This window comes from Rhea pennata, chromosome 2, assembly GCF_028389875.1.
Source record: "Rhea pennata isolate bPtePen1 chromosome 2, bPtePen1.pri, whole genome shotgun sequence".
In the NCBI taxonomy this organism is placed as follows: Eukaryota; Metazoa; Chordata; class Aves; order Rheiformes; family Rheidae; genus Rhea; species Rhea pennata.
Window position 1 is genome coordinate 152,526,529 of NC_084664.1, and position 20,356 is coordinate 152,546,884.

Sequence of the window (20,356 nt, forward strand, 5' to 3'; positions counted from 1 at the left end):
CACACGTACTGTTTGTCACTATGTGTAATCTCTGTCTGTAGAGACAAGTACCGCTACTTTGCCGTCCTCCTGAGAGACCGATTTGACCAGCACAAAAATGAGAAGGACATGGTGAAGGCAACAGAGCTGCTGAAGGCAGGTGAGGAAGAGTTTTGGGCAAACCAGCATCCTCAGCCTTACATCTTCCCTGACTCTCCTGGGGGCACTTCTTACGAGAGATACGAGTGCTACAAGGTAAGGTGGCCTGTAAGATTGTGCATTAGTGCGCTTTGGACTTACCTGCTCACCTTACTCCTTTTTCAGTGACTCAAAAGTGGCTTAAGTGGCCTGTTACAGGCCTGCTGTTTGACTCAGTGGTATCAATAGCTCACGACTGCCAGAAGTCATATTGCTTTGATGGGAGAAGCCGTCTGGCTTGTATGATTCTCTGACATGAAACTTGCTGGTGTGTCAGAAGGCAGCTAAGTTCTTTTTGCTAGAATAACCTTCTGTCCTTTTAGCAAGTTGGAACTGCTCAGTAATGGGTTGAACAGACACAGTGAAATGTGGCAGAGCTGTGAGAGGAGTAAGGGGCGGGGGGGGAGGGGAGGGAAGCAGTGCTACCCTTTCTGGTGGTATCTGCTCACATCCTTGATTTCATTCTGGTCCTGTCCAAACTTTGATATCAGCTTAGTCTGGGGGCTTCTCCTCACTCAGTCCCACTGTTCTTCCAGCAGTTTGAGCAAGGGTACAAATGATTGTTTCTGTTGGTATGTTGTAGTGCTAGTAAATATTTGAGAGCAATGGGGTGTAGCCTTAGAAATAGTAGTATTCTTAGAATTTAAGGTACTTCTAGAGATTTTTTTTTTTCTAGATTGTTTTATTTACAAGTAAAGAAACTTTGGTTTCACTTTTTCTTTTTTTTTTTTAAAAAAAAAGGTATTTCGGCTTTCTTGGCTTTGCCTGTTTTAGTGTATTTTTTTTTCTTAAGTTGATCAATTCTCCTGCGTTTTGAAGAAAATGCTGGCACTCAAAACTAGAACTGATCAGGTGTGTATGCATAAGAAGTCATATGAAAGGAAAAAACTGACATAGGTTAATCAGAGGCGGAAAAAAAATTTAGGAGTGATTACAGAAGAAAGGAATGACTAAGGTTAATGCCAAAGTCTTTGGCATTTAGCAATATTAGAGGTAATGATGATAAAGAATAAGAATCCAGGCAGGAAAAATATTGATAAGCATCTTGCGATCAACAATTCAGATAACTCTCTTAAATTGTATTTTTATGTAGTACTTTATTTCATGTCCTATTTACCCATTTTAACACTGGTTTCAATGAGCAAATTTAATTCTTTGTTGCGTATGTATATATTTATCAAGAACACATGTGTTTCTTTTTGTGTTGATAGCTTCCTGAATGGTGTTTGGATTTCTGGCATCCTTCTGAGAAGGCAATGTATCCTGATTACTTTGCCAAACGAGAACAGTGGAAGAAGCTGCAACTGGAAAGCTGGGATAAAGAGGTCAGTGCTTGTTCAGTGCTAAGTGAGCACTTACAGCATGGAAGCATTTTGTGTTTCATTTGCTGTCTGAGCACTGAAATCCACAATGTGGAAATGGTGGTAGTATGTACTAAAACAATGTCTTGTTTTCTAGATTAAGCAGTTAGAAGAAGAAACTCCACCTGATGGTCCAAAAACTGAAGCCTTGCCTCCAGCTCGTAAGGAAGGGCATCTGCCACCACTGTGGTGGGACTATGTAACAAGACCTCGTGAAATTCCCATGTAAAAAAATAACTTCTTGTGTGAATTAAAGCAGTCTATCTTCTGTAAGCAGTAGACCTGCCAGTAAACATACTACTGTAAGTAACAGAAAATAAAGCCAAGTAAAATAAAATGGAAGGCATTTTTGTGGTATATTGGTCTTCTATTATAGCATGCATAGAACTATTTTCAGTTTGTGCGGTGCGTAATAGATGACTTAGTATCTATACCATATACCTGTCATGTTAATGAGGACTGATCTGCATGTGAAAGTCTTTAACACCAGAGCAAGTTTGCTAAAGGTGAACATAGCTTGTGAAGATTCATCTTGCTTGATTTTGTGATATTGTGGATAAAGTATGGATGATACTTCGTTCAGATTTTAATTTCTGTTAATACTTCAGCCTTCTCAGATAGGTGCCAAGCCTACTTACCCACTTCCTTTGCTTCTTGCATTGAGCTGGAGGTCCCAGAGGAAGAACAGGAGAAAGGCACAGTCAGCTTTCTGTCTTCTTCAGGGTGCCCTGAGAGTCTGCATCCATTGGCAAGGAAAGCTGAGGTGCAAAAGGCTGTCCAAGAACAGGTATTGATGACAGAGGAGTTACATCATGCCAAGCTTGGCACGTGCACCAAGTTCCTAAATACTATATTTCCAATTTAAGTGCTCAAAAAAACCCAACTGGTTTAAAAGAAAATGCCAGCCTGTACTATCTGGCTTGAACCTATAATCCCTCCTTTCAGGGATGATAGCTATCAATGCCTTGGAAAGGTTAAAACAAATGCAATGTCAGTAGATAGCTAGGAAATCAATGTAATTATCTGATGAAGCTGAACACACTTTAATTTTTTTTCAGAGTAGTTGGTCCTACTGAGCTAATTTCCTTATACATAGGAGAATTCCAGTATCTTTTCTCCATTAAGACTAGGGTGGAAAAAGTTACAGACAGCAATCCTTCCCTCAGGGAAAGTAATGCTAGTTAAATAATGGCCTGTGTAGGGCATTGGGGAAGAGAAGGTGTGCAGGCTACAGCAGGAAACAACGTGCAAGTAATTTGATGTATAACTGCGGCATTAGAGCTGGTAGCAGAACAGAAATGATCCACTGTGCCTCTTGAGATGATTGCCCCCTATCAGGCTGAACAAAATGTTAGATTAGGCTGCTATGAAGTTCATCTTCATTCTTACATTCTTACATATTCCAGCTTTTACAGGAAATTCAACTCCTGAGACTGAAAAAAAATGGCCAAATAAAAATAATGTTCCCAGAAAATGAACACAGCCTTAAGGTGGAAGGAGAAGGCAATTTGTTGGAAGCCTAGATCAAATGATCTGTTAACCTGGGAATAACACTGAGAGGCAAAAGCTTGCCTGCCAGTGTAAAGGAGGTGGGAGAGGGTGGTCCTGGAGGAGGTGGATGAAAATTACTAAGCAATTTGGATCAGCCTGGTAACTTGGAATCCAGTACCACATGCAGGCAAGGTGGTAAATGCTTGTGCTAGGGCTGGAGTTTCAGAATAATGACAGCAAAGACAAGGGCTTTGGTTGCTCCTGGAGTGAAGGTATTTTTACCTTGCTTACAAGTAAAGATTTCTTGCCTTCGCAACATAACAATGCTATTACAAGTTTTTGGCTGCATTTTTAACCTGAATATCAAATCTTACTAGACACAAACCTTCATGTTGTCATGTCCTTGCTGCCATGGTTGATTGCTCTAGAGCACCAGGCAAATGTTCATCCCTGTATGAACTGAGTTTCAGATTATATATAGAGTTGTAGCAGTAAAGCTAAGTCATGTTCTGAGAAATATAGTTCTTGTATGCTCTCTTAGGGATCACAAGCAGTTCTAGTACTTGGTATTTGGGAAGAGCCAGTGATGAAAGGAGGGAGATCACGTTCAGCTGTGTGCCAAAAGCACATATGTAAGGCCTAGGAAACGTCACTGACGTTGGCACCCACAATCTCCCAGTGAGTAAGAGGATAGGCTATAGCAAGGAATGTTTTCCTGTGAGCCTCTTCTACTGTAACAATATTGCCATTTATAGGGCTTCAAGAGAGAATAATTATTTATCTAGTTAGATTATCTGATTTGATTTTTCATTCTATAGAAGCTATTTGATTGTACATTTAGCCCTGTAAGCAAGGCTTATTTTTTTTCCACGAATTCTTCCAACTTAAGATTTGACGATAGTAAGAGATGACAAACCCAAAGTTGGTTAAAGGACTTATATTCTACTTGTGTATAAGGAAGGACTTCAGGCTGACTGCTACTTAGATGTTTTAAGGGGCCATCTTCATTAAGCCTAAATGCTAAGGTCTGCCTGAATGTGGAAAAAAAAATGATTTGATTTACTCATACGCTCTCCTTTTGAACATGTCAGTCTTTCCAGGAGGCTGGAGCTCTTCTCTGTCCTCTTAGTCCAGAGGCAGTAACAGAACTGAGGAGTGGAAACTGAAGTTACCCTGCCCAACACTGATTCCCTTTCTCCACTCAGAAACCAATACAAAACTGAGGGTACATGTTCACATTAGGAATTCCAGCCCACGCTGCCCTCTTTCCTAACTTGTCACGGCTTCCTAATACAGGATCTGCTCTACAAGAATTCCAAAAAAATGCCCATATCTAAACTGCAAAAGCCAATTTGCTTTAACAGCTACTTGCACTAGCCTGTATATGAGAGGCCAAACGTGTATGTGGACAAAACTCATATGGGTCAAAAATCACAGGTCCTGCCCAGCCCCTCTGCCCTGTGTCTGAGCACACTTTGCCATCTCCACCGGCCCTAGACAAGCAGCTCTCAGCTCAGTCCCAGAGCTAGAACTGGGTACAGTGACTGTTTTGCCTTCCGGAGGGCTCCACACCATGGCTGAGGTACAGCCACTCAGCGCACAGCTGATTTTTTTGGCTAGAAAACTGAGCAAAAAGTCTCTCCTGCTTTCTACAACCATCTGAGCAGGTTCCATTGATATTCTCTGGGATGATGGATACTCCACCTCCCAGTATGAAAACAAAACATTTCAGACACACAAATGCAAGTGCATCAGAGACTCACTGTGGAAATATCAGGGATCTGCTTCAAAATTACTGAGCCTGGCCCCACTTGTAAGTACATGGAATTAGGAAGTAAGTTACAGCCATAGAGAGGCAGCAGGAATGAACGATCCTTTTGGAGACAATGTATTTCCAGCCAAACCACCTTGAGTTTTCCTTTAACGTCTTCATGACAAATTGAAACCTCAGGACTAAATGGATCTATTGCAGTGGTAAGGAAATGAATTAGGCATGATAGCTCTTAAATGGGAATGCCACCCTCCCTTCTCTACCTTTGTTCTTGAGCAGGCTCAACAAGAAGTCTTCAATCACTCAGGCATGTGGGAGACAGCACTTCCATTGTGCTTGATAAATTCTGTCCGTAAGCATGTGCAGGGTTGACAGCAGCAATTTTCCTCCTCCTCTGGCAAAAGGAACTGCAGTCCATTACTGGAGCAGATGCACAAACATGTCATCTGTGCTTCCGGGCCACATAACAACAGTAAGGGACAGAGATATGTAATCAGTATTTAATGGGAATTTCCATCATTAGCTCTGTTTCTTTGCTGTGTTACTTCAGCTGCCCTTTCCAGTGCGCATCAGTAAAATGTAACTACAAGCATTTTCTTTCTGAATTCTCTTTTGTTACATGTATGAAACTGGTAGCTGGAGTTCAGATGGAATTTGCATGTTCTTTAGAAGTCTGATGAAGGAAAACATGGCTATCCAAAGCTCTGGAAGCAGAAAGTTTTTTTTAAAAAACTGAAATACAGAAGTTTTCCAGCAGTTCTTTATTCATAATGTAGGCTTAAGCAATCATTACAATGTAGAGGGAGACACACTTACAGCAATTATTTATACCAGTTTAGAACAAAAAACCGCACAGGGAGAGGTCAACTCTCAGTACAAACTAGCAACTAAACCACAATAATTTACCATTAGAAACATTTTATTTTTTAGCTGTGACACTGCTTTTACAATATGCAAAAACACAAACAATAGAACTATCCAAAGTGTTTTGTCACATTCTTTCTACATTGAATTTGGCAACATTTTATATTAAATTTTACTGATTATACTAACGTTTAAGAACTAAACAAGTGAAAAGCTGTACTCAGGTACAGTTACATCCATTTATTTCAAAGGTTTAAATAACACTCTTAACTACTGAGATTATCTCCTAGCAGTTTTTGTTTATGCAAAAACCATCTCAAAGCCTCATTTGCACAATGCATCAGCTACTGTATGAAGATTGGTGGGCTACACCACAGGCACTACTGTTTATTATATTCTGTAATAAGGAGCTTGTTTTTCAAAGAAAGGAAGGTTTAATATTTTCTAAGAATCATGCCTTTTTTCTTTTTTTTCTTTTTGCTTTTAAGCCATAACAAAAAAAAAAAAAGTTAGCAACCACAGCAGTGTAAAATGTTATATCAAACACAGTGACTACACAGTTACTAGAAGTTTCACATCCAATGCAGTTATGTGTTAAAGTGTAAGAGGTTATGCAGGCAAGTCTACAGCCAACAGAAATCTGCAGAGTGTTTGGTGGAAACCAGCCCCCTGTACAGTGTTCGGTGTGGTTTTAAACAATCCCGGATGCACACGTCCGGTCCCCACCCGCACGCGGGCCTGCTGCCGGTGGGCCGACCGCATCCCTGAACAGGGCGGGCGGAGTGCCCGGGGGTCTGCACATTTCTATCAGCTTTCGGAGACGGGTATTGCAGCAATAGCTTGCTTTAAGGAAAAAAAAAAATCCAACTCTTTTAGTTCTATCAATAGCGTTCCAAAAAACATGACTGAAAATACAAAAAAAGAGAATATAGTGGTCAGACTCCCAGGAACATCAAATAAAAAACAGTATCTCTCCCCACCCCCCACCCTTCACCCCTTTCTTTTCAGTGTTTAATAAAAGACAAATCAACTGTCCTTTAAAAGAAGGTAAGAAAAACAAGCCCCTGTATTGGAAAGAAACATTAGCGGTTTATTAGATCACAAGCTGGTTACAACTGTCAAATTGGTACATGTTTTCTCAAAATATTTGGGTTTTCTAAGGTGCCCAGCCTGCTGGGCACAGTCAGAAAAAGGCATTTTGATAATATCTAAGAACTCCCTGCTTGCATTTTAAAAATGTTTTCACATTTGTAACTGCCTTAAGCCTGTCGACCTTGTTTGTATTCAGTGAAAGGATGAGTGGAACAGAAAGCGAAGGTGGAAGGAACAAGCCTACACAGTTACGGCTGCATGCATGTGACTGAGAGTTGTTGCTGTGCAGTCAAAAAGAAACGTGGAAAAAACCCAAAGTCTTTAAAACACCCTACAAAACAAAACACTGCAATCCAATATGGCTTATTCTGATGCATTTACCATGAAGCTACTAGTAATTAATCCTACTAGCCTACTTTTGTGCAACAGCATCTGCTATTTTCATGGCATCTCCCTCCCCCCACTACCCCCAAATACTCTACACCAACTGCAGGTTTCTTCCTTGCATTATATATTGCTTTTATTATCAATTTTATTCCTGCTTTTCAAACTTTTTAATACTTAAATGAGGATCTAATTCCTTACTGCTTGACATAAACTTTAAAATAAGTCCCACTGTTTTTTTTTTAACCTCACTATTACAAGGCGCTCTACAAAATCCCTTTGCTGAAGTTAACTTTTTTTTTTCTCCTATGATCCAAAACTTTACAAAGAGTTATAAAAAAGGTAAATGGGATTTGGCACCTTCAGAAAAAATTAAAAGTGTAACTCAGATCCAAAAAATGCAGAAACAAAATCATTGATATTTACAAATTAAAACACCAGTGAAGATTATGTCTTACTATGCTCTTTCACCTTGTTTTCTTTTAGAGTACTTTCAGACTGTCTATTACCGAGTATCCTAAAAAATTCACGGATTACAGATTGGAATGGATAGAGATGAATTAGTTTTCCTCGCAGTTCCTTCTCGGAGGCTAGTACTCTGGCAGCTGCTTCGCTCCTACGAGATACGAGGCGCTGAGCGATCGTTTGTGGTCGTCTTCTTCAGTTTGACACCGCGCCGGATGGCGTTCAGCATGTCTTCACCTTGCGGGATATCCCCAGGACTGAGCTCGCCGGGCTCGAGCTCCGGGTGGCCGGCAGGCGTCAGGGCGCCCACGCCATCCCGTTCGCTCTCCTCCCCCTCGCTCTCGGCAATCGCTTGCCTCTGCTCCTCGGCCGCGCTCAGTTTCTGGCTGGATGGTGGCGGGTTGACTGACGCCTGCCCGCTCCACGAAGAGGAAGGCATGCTGGCAACACCTTGGCCGCCCTCTCCGGCCACTGGAGACTCGGGACTCTGCTCCGCACATTCTTCCGTCCCGGCGAGGGCTCCGGGCAGCCCTCCTGGGATATCGGGGACCGTCGGCGTTTTGACGGGAATCACCGGTGTCTTGATCGGAATTGGACCTGCCCCAATGGTACCGCGTCTGACGGAAGGCTTGGTGGAAGGGGTCCGTCTGATGGTGGCGACGCCAGGGGTGACGATGACGGGTCCGAGCGTGGTTGGCAGACCTGCAGTGGAAGCAGGACGCTTGGTCTGAAACATTCTGCGATAGGACTGGCTGATGTCACTGTTTCTTGGGATGGTAGAAGATTTGTCAAACTCTTGTTGCTCTGTCTCCTGGTCACCACTCACAGAGAAATAATCATAATCTGAAACTGATGCCAAAAGACACTGTTAGGAACAAGCTGGAGAAGACAGCTGTGCTGTGTCATTAAAGGCTAACATACCTGTATGTGTAAGTAACCTAAAAAGCCTGGAGGCCAATACTTACTAAGAAAGGTTTCACCTCTAGGAGGAAGAAAGCCTGAAATACTGCAATGAAGATTCTCACACCAAGTGACTGAAACCAGGCACTAGGGCGGTTTGAACCTAAAGCTGCAGAGTGCCAGCATCTCTCATGAGAGAAAACGAGGAACTGTACACATTCAATACCTCCCCTAAGTAGCGAAGACTCAATGTTTTTACCAAAGACTTAAAACCTTCAAAGGCCTTCAAAAATTGCACCCTATAAGCCATATACTACTACCGTAGAGACAAACGCTTAAAACTGTCGGTGACCAAAGTGCCTAAAGCGAGGCACTGTGGGGCTTAGGGGACTGTGCACTAGTGATTTCAGCAGCAAATATGCTTATTTTGCAAACAAAGTAAATCACACCTATCTGACAGCTCTGAAAACTCTGCCTGAGTATTAATTATTACACCCAGGTCCTTCCTTTCCATGCAGCTGCAGAGCAAGGTGAGGCCTCTACAAGCCCTGCTACCTTTGCAACTGCACAACTGATCACAGCTGAGCAGACACCACCGTTGCCGAACCACAAGCATCATCCAACCTGGCCTCTCTCACCTCGCTGCTAGTTCCAAAAACAGGTACAAAAAGTTCAAGAGTTCCCAGACATGCCCAGTTAATGTCTCCAATGGATATTTTTTCCCCAATTACAATGATTTCTGCTAATGTAAGAAATAAAAGCTCATGAAGGGAAACCAAGAGCAGATTCAAAGTTAGTGACAGAGCAAGAAAGCAAAGTTTACGAGTGCGTATTTGCTAAGCCAATAGCCCAGAAAGGATACTACCACCACAAGAAGCGTATGATGCAAACTCAGTGATGTTTGCTTAACCCGTCAAATATAATTCCAGCGTTCTCTTTAAAATATGGTACCATCCTTACACTAAAACTCTTTTTAGTAACATAGCAGAAGATGCAAAAGTTCAGTGTGCCACCTAGCAATCCAAGTCCTTACTTAGCTAATTAATCCAGATTGCATTTTAAGCTGAAAAAACTTCAGGAAAGTGAAATTAACCCCCTTCCCCTCAGCTGCCCCCTTTAAGGCCAGTGATGGCTGCAGGAAGACACTTCCCTGCTCCTGAGGGGCTGGCACTGGTGACAGCCCGTGCCAGAAACGCTCGGGAGGAGCGGCGCTCGGGCGGCAGGCGAACGCGGAACTGGGCACCTTGAGACGGGATGGTGTCCTCCGAGCAGCACGGGGTTGTCGTCTGGGTGCTGTACCCGCTGGAGCACTGCAGGGAATCCCGACTGCTCCTCTGCGTGTCCAGCTGGAGGCCTCTCGTCAGGGCCAGGGCCAGCTCCTCGCAGGCCTCCATCTCCTCCCCCTGCTGCACACCACAGAGCAGAGCCATTACTCACGCAAGGCTTAGCCAGTCTTCACTGAGGTTTTTAATGATCCCCCCTCCCAAGTAGGGCTTGTCACCATCCCAACCCAACAGGATTGTGTCCAACAACTTACTACAGTTTAGAAACTTTTTTTTTTTTTTTTTTTTTTGGGGGGGATACCTTTATTCTATAAATGCTGATATCCTCAACAGCATCATCTCTTGCGCCCACACAATGTCCACCCACCACACCAACACCGTGCAGCCCCACGCCGTTGCAAAGAGATGGGCCAACACACAGTGCATCAGGAAAGCACCAGCAAGGAGCTAGCACATCCCCTTCCTCCGCTCCAAGTTCAAACTCTGAGCCTCACCCTTGTGGTGGCCGACACCGTCATGCTCCGAGGCCTCTGGGCCTCCTCGGTGGGCGCCGCTGGTCCGCTCTGGGCTCCTCCATTGAGGTCCGGCTCACGCTTTTCTTTGCGACGTTGCAGTGTGTTCACCATTGGTTGGTCATACGGGCCTGGTTTGGCCCAGTCCTAAGGAAACATGTTTGTTAGGGACCGCTTATGTGTGTCCTTGTGCTTTAATTATAAATAAAGCTACATAATAGGAAAATCTTAATGCAACAGATTTATGCATCATACTGGAGGTGCCCTTCTGAATCAGGCCAGGTGTAAATTAAATTTGAAGATATTAAAAATGCTCTATTATAAAAAAGATCTCCTTCATTAAAGGGAACCTAAATTTCTTAATCTACCTAAACTTCCTTATATGAAGATATTTAACATTTTAGTGCTGTAATTTTCCTTAGATGAAGCTCCATCGTGTTTAGAGCCTGTATTTTCAAAACTTCAAATGCAGAAACCACAGGCGTAAACTTGCACACAGCAGCAAATATACCTAAGCTTCCAATCAGTGATTCCAATGTCCTACGTGTACACATATTCTAGTATTAGGTGTTGTTACACATCCTAACAATTTTGATAAATTAGTCCTAAATAGATTTTTGATACATATTAGAGGTGCTAACTTACTTTGGATAATCTCTCATCTTTCTTACTAGCTGAAATCTAGATTAGAATAACAACCTGCACTGGAGAAAGCGCCCTCTGAATTACTGACGCTGAACTTGAAGCAAACTCACCAGGCCACTGGGCCTGTATTCACTTCGGGCTCTATTAAGCAAAGTCCTGCGGCTGCCTGGAAGTCGCACGTTGCGCACGAAGAGCAGGATGCACCAGGGACCTGTGCTCCGCGGGAGCCAGAGCCGCTGCGAGGCGGCAGCTCCCCCAGCGCTAACTGCTGAAGGGGAAAGCCCAGGCACGAGCGAGTCTTCCCTTAGCAAGCCCCAGGGCTGCCTTAAAAAAATTTTAAATAAAAGCAGAAGACACCTCACACCCCACCACTGGCAGCAGCTGGCACAGCCTTGTGATTAATTAATTAAAGACAAGCTAAGACCTTAGATTTTTACTCGTGTCTGAGTTGAGCATGTAGGAAGTACAAGGCAGCTGGACAGAAGCCACTTGTGTTGACATATATTTCAGTTTTATTAAGCCAAGCAAAACTCACCTTTGCTTGAACAGCTTTGTCTTTGCTGCGTTTTGCTGCCAGACTGGCAAAGGGTTTCTAGCACGGGCACAACTATTAACGCTGGAGCCCGCGATCACCACGGCCTCCCTGTGCACATCTCACTAAGTGCTGGAGAGGGAGATTTGGGGGCCTGCAGTGAGGTTCTCCAATTTTACATGTCTAGAAAGGTCCCACCGGAGAGCAAAGTGCGTTGCCTGGCAGGGAGCGCACCTAGCCTAGGGCAGGGCAGAGGTGCTGCGATGCAAAGAGACTTTTGCAGATCCGGCTGGAGCGACTTAAAGAAGTTAATGCTCTCCGACACTTGGGACCGTCGCACTCAGAGGCACCAAAACAAGCTCCGTGAGCGCATCCAGTCCGGCTGGCACAGTGTAGGTCAATACCTGCCGCCCAATGGCTCGGGGCAGGTGACTTCTTAAACCACTCCAGCTGGGTCCACGAGAGCTTGCCCGCCTGTGGCTGCGGGAGGGGTGAAGCCAACAGCTCCCGTGGGAGCAGCCTGTTGTTCAGCGTATGATTGCACTAGGCGCCTGGGATGCCAAGCCAGCACCTCCTGCTCCAGTGAGCGTGCTGAACCAGCTCTTCTCGCTGAATAGAGCCCAGAGTGCTTTCAACAATGTCACGTTTGCTCCAGACTTCCCTCTCTAGGTGTTGTCGGTTTTGATATATTTTAGGAAGCACCAGAATAGTCAAGATCATTCGGAAACGCTCGCTACCCTCCTATTAGTTCTCTATACGACTACCACCGTGCAGCGCCCGTTCAGAGCGACGTTAAACAGAGCAAATCAACAGGCAATTACAGGGATCGAGAGACAGCAACTGCCGCGAGCGCAGCGCTGGGAGGAGGAGGTGAGGACGGCCACGACAAAAGGAACACAAACCTTCCAGCTAGGGATCTTAGATGATGGCAACATGCCTGGCCCAATGGTGTAATAATGAACGTAGTCTGGAAGGAGGGCTGAGGGAGCCCGAGTCCACGCGCGGGAGACAGGCGGGAAATGAGGGGAAGGACCTGCACCAACTGAAGCTACGGATGGGTCACTTGATAAACTACAGTGATAAAACCCGTTAGACAACTGGAAACGAAACAAATAAACAAAAAAACAGAAATTAATATAAACAGAATGAATATGAAAATACACTGTGACTTTGATGCTCTAGGGAAAAAAAAATCTGTATCTTAAAACAAACCGAAAATTTGCTTTGCTGCAAATAAACAACAGAAAATTGATACAATGCTTGGTTCAGAACTGAGATTGCTTGAAAATTGTTATTTGGTATAACAAATTTCAGAGACCAGCGTGGCAGTCATTGCCGGCAGGCTCAGCAGCTTTCCCCCCTGTCCTGACAGTTCAGCCGCTCTGCGGACGCAGGAACACAGCGTTTCCAGTGCGGAAGGCGTTTGCAATGGTACCATCTACTCTGCGTAGACAGAGGGGAAAAGCATACGGCCTTCGAAAATGACACTGTAGCCATGCGATGGTATGGAAGGAAAAAAAAACAGCAAGGATTTACCAGATGAGAATGGATACCGCTGTCACTGTCTCCCCCAATTTAGAGTGTATCCTCCATGATTTATTCCAACTGTGTTCTAGCACTGACATTTTTTAAAATTTTTTGTTTTAAAACACACCCGAATTCCTTAAGAGCGTGATGCAGGCTACCTAACGGGAGAGAGGGGAGAGCCCGTGAACAGCACGACCCGGACAAGCAGCCCCTCGGCAGGCGACCGGCTGTGTTCAGGCAGCGCTTCACAGTCTCTTCGAGTAGATAAGGTGGATGATGAGCTTTTAGCAAATCTTATCTCTCTGCAAAACCCCAATTTGGAGTATCCCCCATCATCTAGTTTAAAGGGGAGCGTCACTGCAGTTTATTCAAGCGTATTTGCTTTTCGGGGAGGGTGCAGCAGCTCCTATTCTCATCTCCGCGGGGAGGAATCCTGGCTGTGTTCCATGCACGCTTGTTGTTCGGATGTTGCTGGGTTTGGGTAACGAGCTAGCAGGTTTGTACGTCTTTGAGATGAAGTTTTTCACCTTATCTGTGGAGGCCCAAGCCCCCATGGTGGAGCCTGAGCTGACTGAGGTGGGGGAACTGCACTCGCTCACTGACTGGCAGGTTTCAGAGGCTTCGGAAGAGGCAGAGCTGGACGAATTCTGCAGCGTAAAACAGCACCGCAACAACGCAGGGGAAGGATACACAAGTCACCAAAAAGAAAAAAATAAAACACAAACAAAAAGGAGACAAAAAGCACACACACAGAGACACAAACAGGAGAAAGGGAAGGATGAGAGAAGCAGAGGGTTAAGGTTTAAAAAAAATCGATTATACACTGCTTCAAAACCATTGCTAATGTTCAGGAAATCTCTAAGAGAAACAACAAGCCCATTGCTTAATGCGAGAACTTGCCACGCTGCTTGCGAGTGAGGGAGTCGAGGGATCACTTGACTCCTCATCGCAATTTCAGCGGCTCAGTTGTGTTAGGCGGCTCAGAGCAAAAAGCCAAGGAACTGAGGAAACCTACAGTCCCAACATGCAGTATACCCCAACAACCAGCTCATACAGAAAAGCAGGTTGTCCAAACTTCAAGGACACAATGTTTAGATTTAAAACATGGAGCAGCAAATGCTGCTTACATCCACAGGTTTTCAGGTATTCTGAGCTGCAAAAGCACTTGTGAAAGCTCATCTGAGTTTGAATATTATGGAATAGAGAAAGAAACAATACTTACCAACGCTGGCGTTTTCCAAAGTGCAATATCTGTATGCATGTGCCTCTGCGGGTAGTATGCATACGTTAAAAGTTCTCTAACTCACACTTTTCTGCCCAGCCGTCACTATGAGGGTACCTGTTCTCTGCTCAGTGTGTGAATGGTGGCCTGTGCCTGCCTCCTCTCAACAGCAGACACATAAAACACCAGGGACTTGAAAGGAGAAGGAAGGAAAACGCAGGACATTGAATGTGCACGTAAGGCAAAAGCACCCCGAAACATTCAGCTCCTAACAAGCAGGCCTGACTCCTAGCTGCGCAACCACATGGACCATTTTACCAAGCACAACGCTATTACATCACTCCCTCTGGAAAGCAGCATCACCCTCAGCAGAAGTTTTGCGTGCAGGTCCAACTGGGTCCTTTGAAGTCATCAAGAATATAGGCTAAGGTGTCAGGACAGCAACAAGCTCTGCTTGCTGTCAGAAGATCCATCACTAGCACCACTTTAATTCATCCTGTTGTACTCTAAGTCCCATAAAGTAAGACTAAGGATACCCCTGGCATTTTATTTTATGACAGTAGAGACAAATGGCTGAGATTTCCAGAAACGTGCTCTCATACCAAGGTTGTGTAGCAAAGCCTCAGATCTCAAAGAAAGAAATTTTGAAGAAGGAGAGGAAATCTCATCTGAAATAAAAATGTCACCAGCAACCTTAGGTGAGATCTTCCAGTGAGTATGCAAATAACATGATAGCTGGATAAGTAGTGATGTAGAGGGAGAATAGCTGCTAGCACCCAAAACTCATCTCACAGCCCACTGAAAGCTACACAGGAAGAATATAAAGCTATCTGCCTAAGTAAGAGGAGATGGTGGTCTCCTGAGATGGGACACCATCACTGTAAGTATTTTGAAGACTACTGGAGCTGCCGAGAAGCCAATATAGGATCAGCATCTTGAGCTTATTACTGAACTGCAGATCTGAGGAAGTGCTGTGAAACTTCACAAAGGGGAAGGAAAAAAAAACTAAAGGGATGCACCTCCTGTCCTATGCTGACAGCAAACCAGATCTGCAGGTGACTTCACAAGTGACTTTAGGGTACAGGCAAGCTCAGCTAACAAGGCTTGTAGTCAAAGTGCAGTTAAGTGTTGAGGTGAATGCAAGAGAGAAAGAAATTGCAAAAATGACAACATGTAACTATTAAGAACAGAAGTGAAAAGTATCTACTGGGGTACTCTAGGATGCTTCAGTGGTTTCATGTTTTCTGTAACTTGTCACATTCTTCTTAATTTAAAGAAACACCCATTAGAGGAGAAAAAGCTCTAAAGATAAGTATACCTGACAAACACGAACTCCAGTTACAGTTCAGTACACTGAATGCTGAGGCGGCTGTTTTTTTTGTCTATCCTTAGAGAAAAACACGTTTTAGGAAATTCTTTTTTGCTCTAAAGCTCTAAAGTGCTGCCTCACATTTTACACAGCTCAGCAAAAGAAACAATCTGAAAAATCTCATGAAAGCACACGCTCCCATTCAGAAAAAAAAAATGAGAAAAATGTAATTTCAAAAATGCTTTCTGAAACTCATGCTCACAATCCAAAAATCTGTTGGGTCTAAGTATTCTGTACGTGACAGGACAGCGAACGAACCTGCATTCCACATGCCCTATCAGACTAGCTTGTTTTCTGCAGATGCCTTGATGATGACAAGCGAGAGTTTGGAGTTTACACCTAATAGACTGTTCCTGTTTACAAGCCAGAAACTTGAGATTATGTCAAGCACTGGTGGAAATGGGTCATAAAAGGGCTAGCAGTAACACCGCATAAAGCAAATAAAGAGACTAAACCCGCAAATTCTGCAGATGCAAAGATGTGCTCAGTTTACTTGATATATGGAGGGAAAAAGAAAAAGATTGGAAATTATTAACTTGTTTCCGCAATAAAACGGGCTTTTGTCATTTTTCTACCCATGAGTAGAGTGGGATACAGACAGTAGATGGGAAGATACCTGCAACAGCATCCTTGCAATCAAATGCTGGAATGGTTAATTTGACATTATTCAGCCACAAACCAGTTGTGGCAAGAAGGAGGTGCCATTTCTGAGAAGCACAAGCAAATCTACCGTCGTTCAGTGGCTACAAAGAGTCTCCCAGCACCACAGGATCAGCTGCTCTGGCAAACCTTGGATGCAAATCTCATCATCCCTCCTGGTCCAGGCGATGAAAGAAAGGTGCCCTCAAACTTCATATGGCCATTGGCAATAGCCACAGCTAGGCAAAGGATGAACCAAGATACCACGGGGAAAACAACCTTTGCAGTGGAAGGAAAGGCAAGAGATGGTGGCAGGGAAATGGGGCCTCCTTTTCTTAAAGAATTCACATGGCACAGGCCAAGGGAGGTTCAGATATTGCTAAAGAAGGATTGCAAAAGTGAGAAAATGATGGAGAAGGAGGCAGCAGAATTCTGAACTCCTGAAGGAAAAACGTAAAAGAAAAAAAAAAAGTGAAAAGTGTTAGGGAGGCAAATGCTACCTAGATCAGACCACGGAAATACCTTGAAGCGAACAGTCGGGAAGCACAGACCACCCTCTGCTTCTTAGTGGAGGCACCGAGAACAGGAACTGCACGGTCACTGCCAGGGCAGAAAGGCTTCAAATCCGAGCGCTGGCTCTGGGCGCACATCCCTCCCGTGCAATGTGCCCCCGGGGAGCACAGGCAGGCAAAGGCTGGGCAGAACGGCTGCGACCCCCCCCATCTCTCCGAGAGAGGAGCTTTGCTGTGGGCTTTTTAAACATAACTGTTGAATCTTTTTTAAAAGTTAAATTCTTTCATTTTAGCTATTTTAATCACATAAGGTTTTTTTATTTTTTTCCCCTCAAGTCTGCAATAACTGTGGTTGTATTCAGCTTTCAAACTATCTCTTCTAAGGAAGAGGCTAAAGTTAATAGTATTAGCAGAAAGTTAAGACAGTGCTTTGCATGGTAACAACCAGTTCCTCAGATGACCATGACACACAAGTAGCCTGATGGATGGTGTCTCAGACATGGTCCTATGGCTTGTTCTTCAACAGTGTCCCTCTGCTTGGCATGAGATCATGAATTCCAGTGAGGATATTAAAAGAGCTACATTTTGGGCCACCAGGCTGTATGATTTTATTTTCCATCTATTGTCCCACTAACCTATAGAAGGACAGCAGCTATCTCAGATCACTTACAGCCTTTGTTTGCTGCATTTTCCATTAAAATATAGTATTGTTTTATTAACCCTTTCTCTTCCTCACATAATAGAGCTTCCTGGGCAAGGTTTCCCCTGGAGACTGATCCTAATGAAAACCCTGGTCCGATATCCCTCTGAAATCAGTGGAAGACTCAACAGTTACCTTTCAATACACTGTGGATAGGGACTCAAGGTCACTATTAGATTTCTCTCATTTTCAGGTACATGCCTAAATTAGGAGCATTTCTTAATTTACATGGAAAATTGAATAGTCATAATAAACTATTCCCCCTATTTTTACTTCATTTTATTTCAAACAATAGAATCTCCTGAAATGCAAAATCTTATCAGCTTCCCAATTTCTACATGCAGAAATAAATTCATATCTAGTTTCCCTCCACTTCACTATCTAAGGAAAGCTATTTCAAGAATATTCTAACAATAAAGACTTCAACTGCAATTTGACAGTTCTCTTTTCCTCCTCTAGCTGCTTCTTGCTCTTCACCTAACACCTTGCTTTCATCTCCATTGAGTCAGGAGCTTTAAAATCCAACTGCATAATCGTTTTCCACATTAATCCCACAATGCAGGTTCGCTCCAGCTCCAGGCTGGATTCATCACCTTCCTCCTCAATCAAACAGAACTGTATTAGATCGTACTACTACCACCACTGCACTACTCAGTCAGTCCCAGACATCGGTTTGTCTCCTCCGTATGCTGCGTGTAGGTTCAGCAGTACCAACCACTCTGGGTGTTCAACCAAGGGCTACTCGGTGATCCCAACCAGCAAGTTGGTCACATGGGCTTTACACTGTCCAAGTACAAGCCATAGGCAATGCTGACCTCCAATCTGGCATTTAGAGCAGCTATTCAGCTCCAGGAAGAGAGCTGTCACGCTCTTCAGCTGTTCGCCTATACCCAAATGCACTTGTCTATTTAAGATTGAAGCATTTTACAGTGACCTTTCCAAATCTACAGCTGTCTAGTACAGGGTAACACCTTCGCTCCCAGCAACGTCAACAGTAGCGCTGCCTAACGGAGATCACACTAAAGCAAAAAAAGGGCATCAGCGTCTGGTTTTATAATTGCTCTTTCTCCTTTCTTCTACGCAGACTGTAGAAGAGCTAAAGACTTACTACTTGAGAGCAATAATCTGAAAAGCAGTCTTTACTTTGCCAGTCATCTCTCCTCTGGTAAAGTCTATATCTTGTTTGTTTAAATCCCTAGTTATTCCTTGCTTGAGAGCGTTTCACTGAAAATTAAACTGATTTTATTCAGAAATCACAGATAGGGAAAAAAACAACTGAAATGTAGGCGAGAACAAAAAAAGTCTCATATAGCTCTCAGTCACATAATATGGGAATTTTGTGGCCCCCTTCTGCTTTTTTATTACAAGCAAAGAGGCTTTGTTGCTGCTAATAGGTTCCAAAGCATGGAGCTAGCAAACATTATCAGCAAAGCATCCACCTGTGCAAGATATATAGCTTTTAATTTCCTTTCCTGGTTCTAGGGCTTGCTTTGCTGCTTTCCCAGTGTCACTACTAGAAACAAGGACATGAGTGTTTTAGAAACAGCAGCCAGTATCGCCACTCCTCCCCACCCGTCCCCGAGCCTCAGAAACACAGCACCGGAGGAAGAGCTGTCAGTTGGTTAGAGACGCACAACGTGACATACGCTGCAAATTGAACAGCTTTTCAGTAAGCTCACGATCACAATTTTCCGTCAGCACAACACACACATTTTCCTTAGTGCCGAACATACAAAGCAAGACACTTAAGCGCGGATGAAGTGGCCAGGCAATGATCTGTTACCTTTCCCTCTGTGCAAAGGTACACAGACCTGGAGACACACAGAGCACATACCTATTTGTTATACCAACACATTACACTTGTCAAGTCAACGTCATGCTGCTGCAGCCTCCTACACCTCATGAATAGCTCAAGTGATGTTTGGATCAATTTGCAATTTTGGGGATAGCGTCTACAATGAAGTAAAAGCATAGCAGCAAGGTTCTTAGCCAAGGTAAATCAGCATGACGCCAACTTTGGAGATGTTCTGCTGGCTGATACCTGCCCAAGTTCCCTTCCCAGCTTAACAGGGGAACTTGCAGAGATGGATGTTGGTGCTGTTTTTTTTTTCCCCTATGCTAAGGACAATTGCAAAGTTAAATCTTCATCTGCAAACATTGCATCATCATATAATTACCACTTTTTTATGTTGGTGGACACTATGAAAGCAAGTAAAACGATCTTAAAAAGTCAACTTCCTTACCATGTCACTATCGCAGTTCATTTGTGCTCCCCCCGCCCCCGCATTTCACTTAGGTCTGCCATAGCCCATCTAAACAAAACATTAATTTAATTAGTCTGCACAAAGTTCTAATTCATCTATTTCTGGATGTCATCCATTAAAAAAAAATGCTGATGTGTCCAGACTGGGGACACTGCAGAAGACGTACATACTTGAAAACAAAAACTTCTATTAAAATTAAAGAGATTAATGGGTGAGAGGGGAAGGACATCGAGCTTCCCTTTAGAATATGATCCAAGCCCAAATGAATCAGGTTTGTTTTGGATGATATCCTAAAAATTTCATTAAGTGCTGCTGACTATTTCTGCAGGAAACAGGGTGGATAGGGGGGTGTCTATGTGCTGCTAAAGGTGGCCCAAGAGTAGCCAAAGCATGCAGATGACACTTGGTAACTGGTAATGCTGAAGTTGTCAGCTGCTTGCCGAGTGTGAAGACTAAAGCTATCATTGGCTACAAAACCATCTCCTCCCCAGCACACAAAGAAGAGTACAACTGCATTTACTAAAATGCAATCTTCTCTGGTGACCACACTGTGTGTTAAAAATGAGCAATACTCAGCAAGAAGGAATGAGACCCACCTCGGATTGTGACCAAGATTTACGATGGGATTTATAATGTGGGTTGGCAA

At 43.7% G+C, this 20,356-nt stretch overlaps 2 protein-coding genes across 6 annotated transcripts in view; one reads left to right on the forward strand and one right to left on the reverse strand.

Moving 5' to 3' along the window:
- The first annotated feature begins 108 nt into the window (after positions 1-108).
- Positions 109-1,767, forward strand: NDUFB9 (NADH:ubiquinone oxidoreductase subunit B9). Its single transcript, XM_062568565.1, has 3 exons — positions 109-234; positions 1,389-1,502; positions 1,636-1,767. The coding sequence occupies exons 1-3, from the start codon at positions 109-111 to the stop codon at positions 1,765-1,767; spliced, it is 372 nt and encodes a 123-aa protein (XP_062424549.1).
- A 3,779-nt stretch (positions 1,768-5,546) lies between these two features.
- Positions 5,547-20,356, reverse strand: part of MTSS1 (MTSS I-BAR domain containing 1) — a 117,410-nt gene continuing 102,600 nt past the window's right edge. For 3 of the 5 annotated variants that reach the window (XM_062570612.1, XM_062570611.1, XM_062570610.1), the window contains exons 11-15: positions 13,532-13,651; positions 12,380-12,574; positions 10,283-10,447; positions 9,749-9,911; positions 5,547-8,454 (exon numbers count right to left, since the gene is read on the reverse strand). In XM_062570612.1, the coding sequence (XP_062426596.1) occupies positions 7,757-8,454; positions 9,749-9,911; positions 10,283-10,447; positions 12,380-12,574; positions 13,532-13,651 (1,341 nt within the window). In that variant the 3' untranslated portion in view covers positions 5,547-7,756. The remainder of the gene's footprint in view (positions 8,455-9,748; positions 9,912-10,282; positions 10,448-12,379; positions 12,575-13,531; positions 13,652-20,356) is intronic. The other 2 variants (XM_062570614.1, XM_062570613.1) reach the window with 1 other exon arrangement.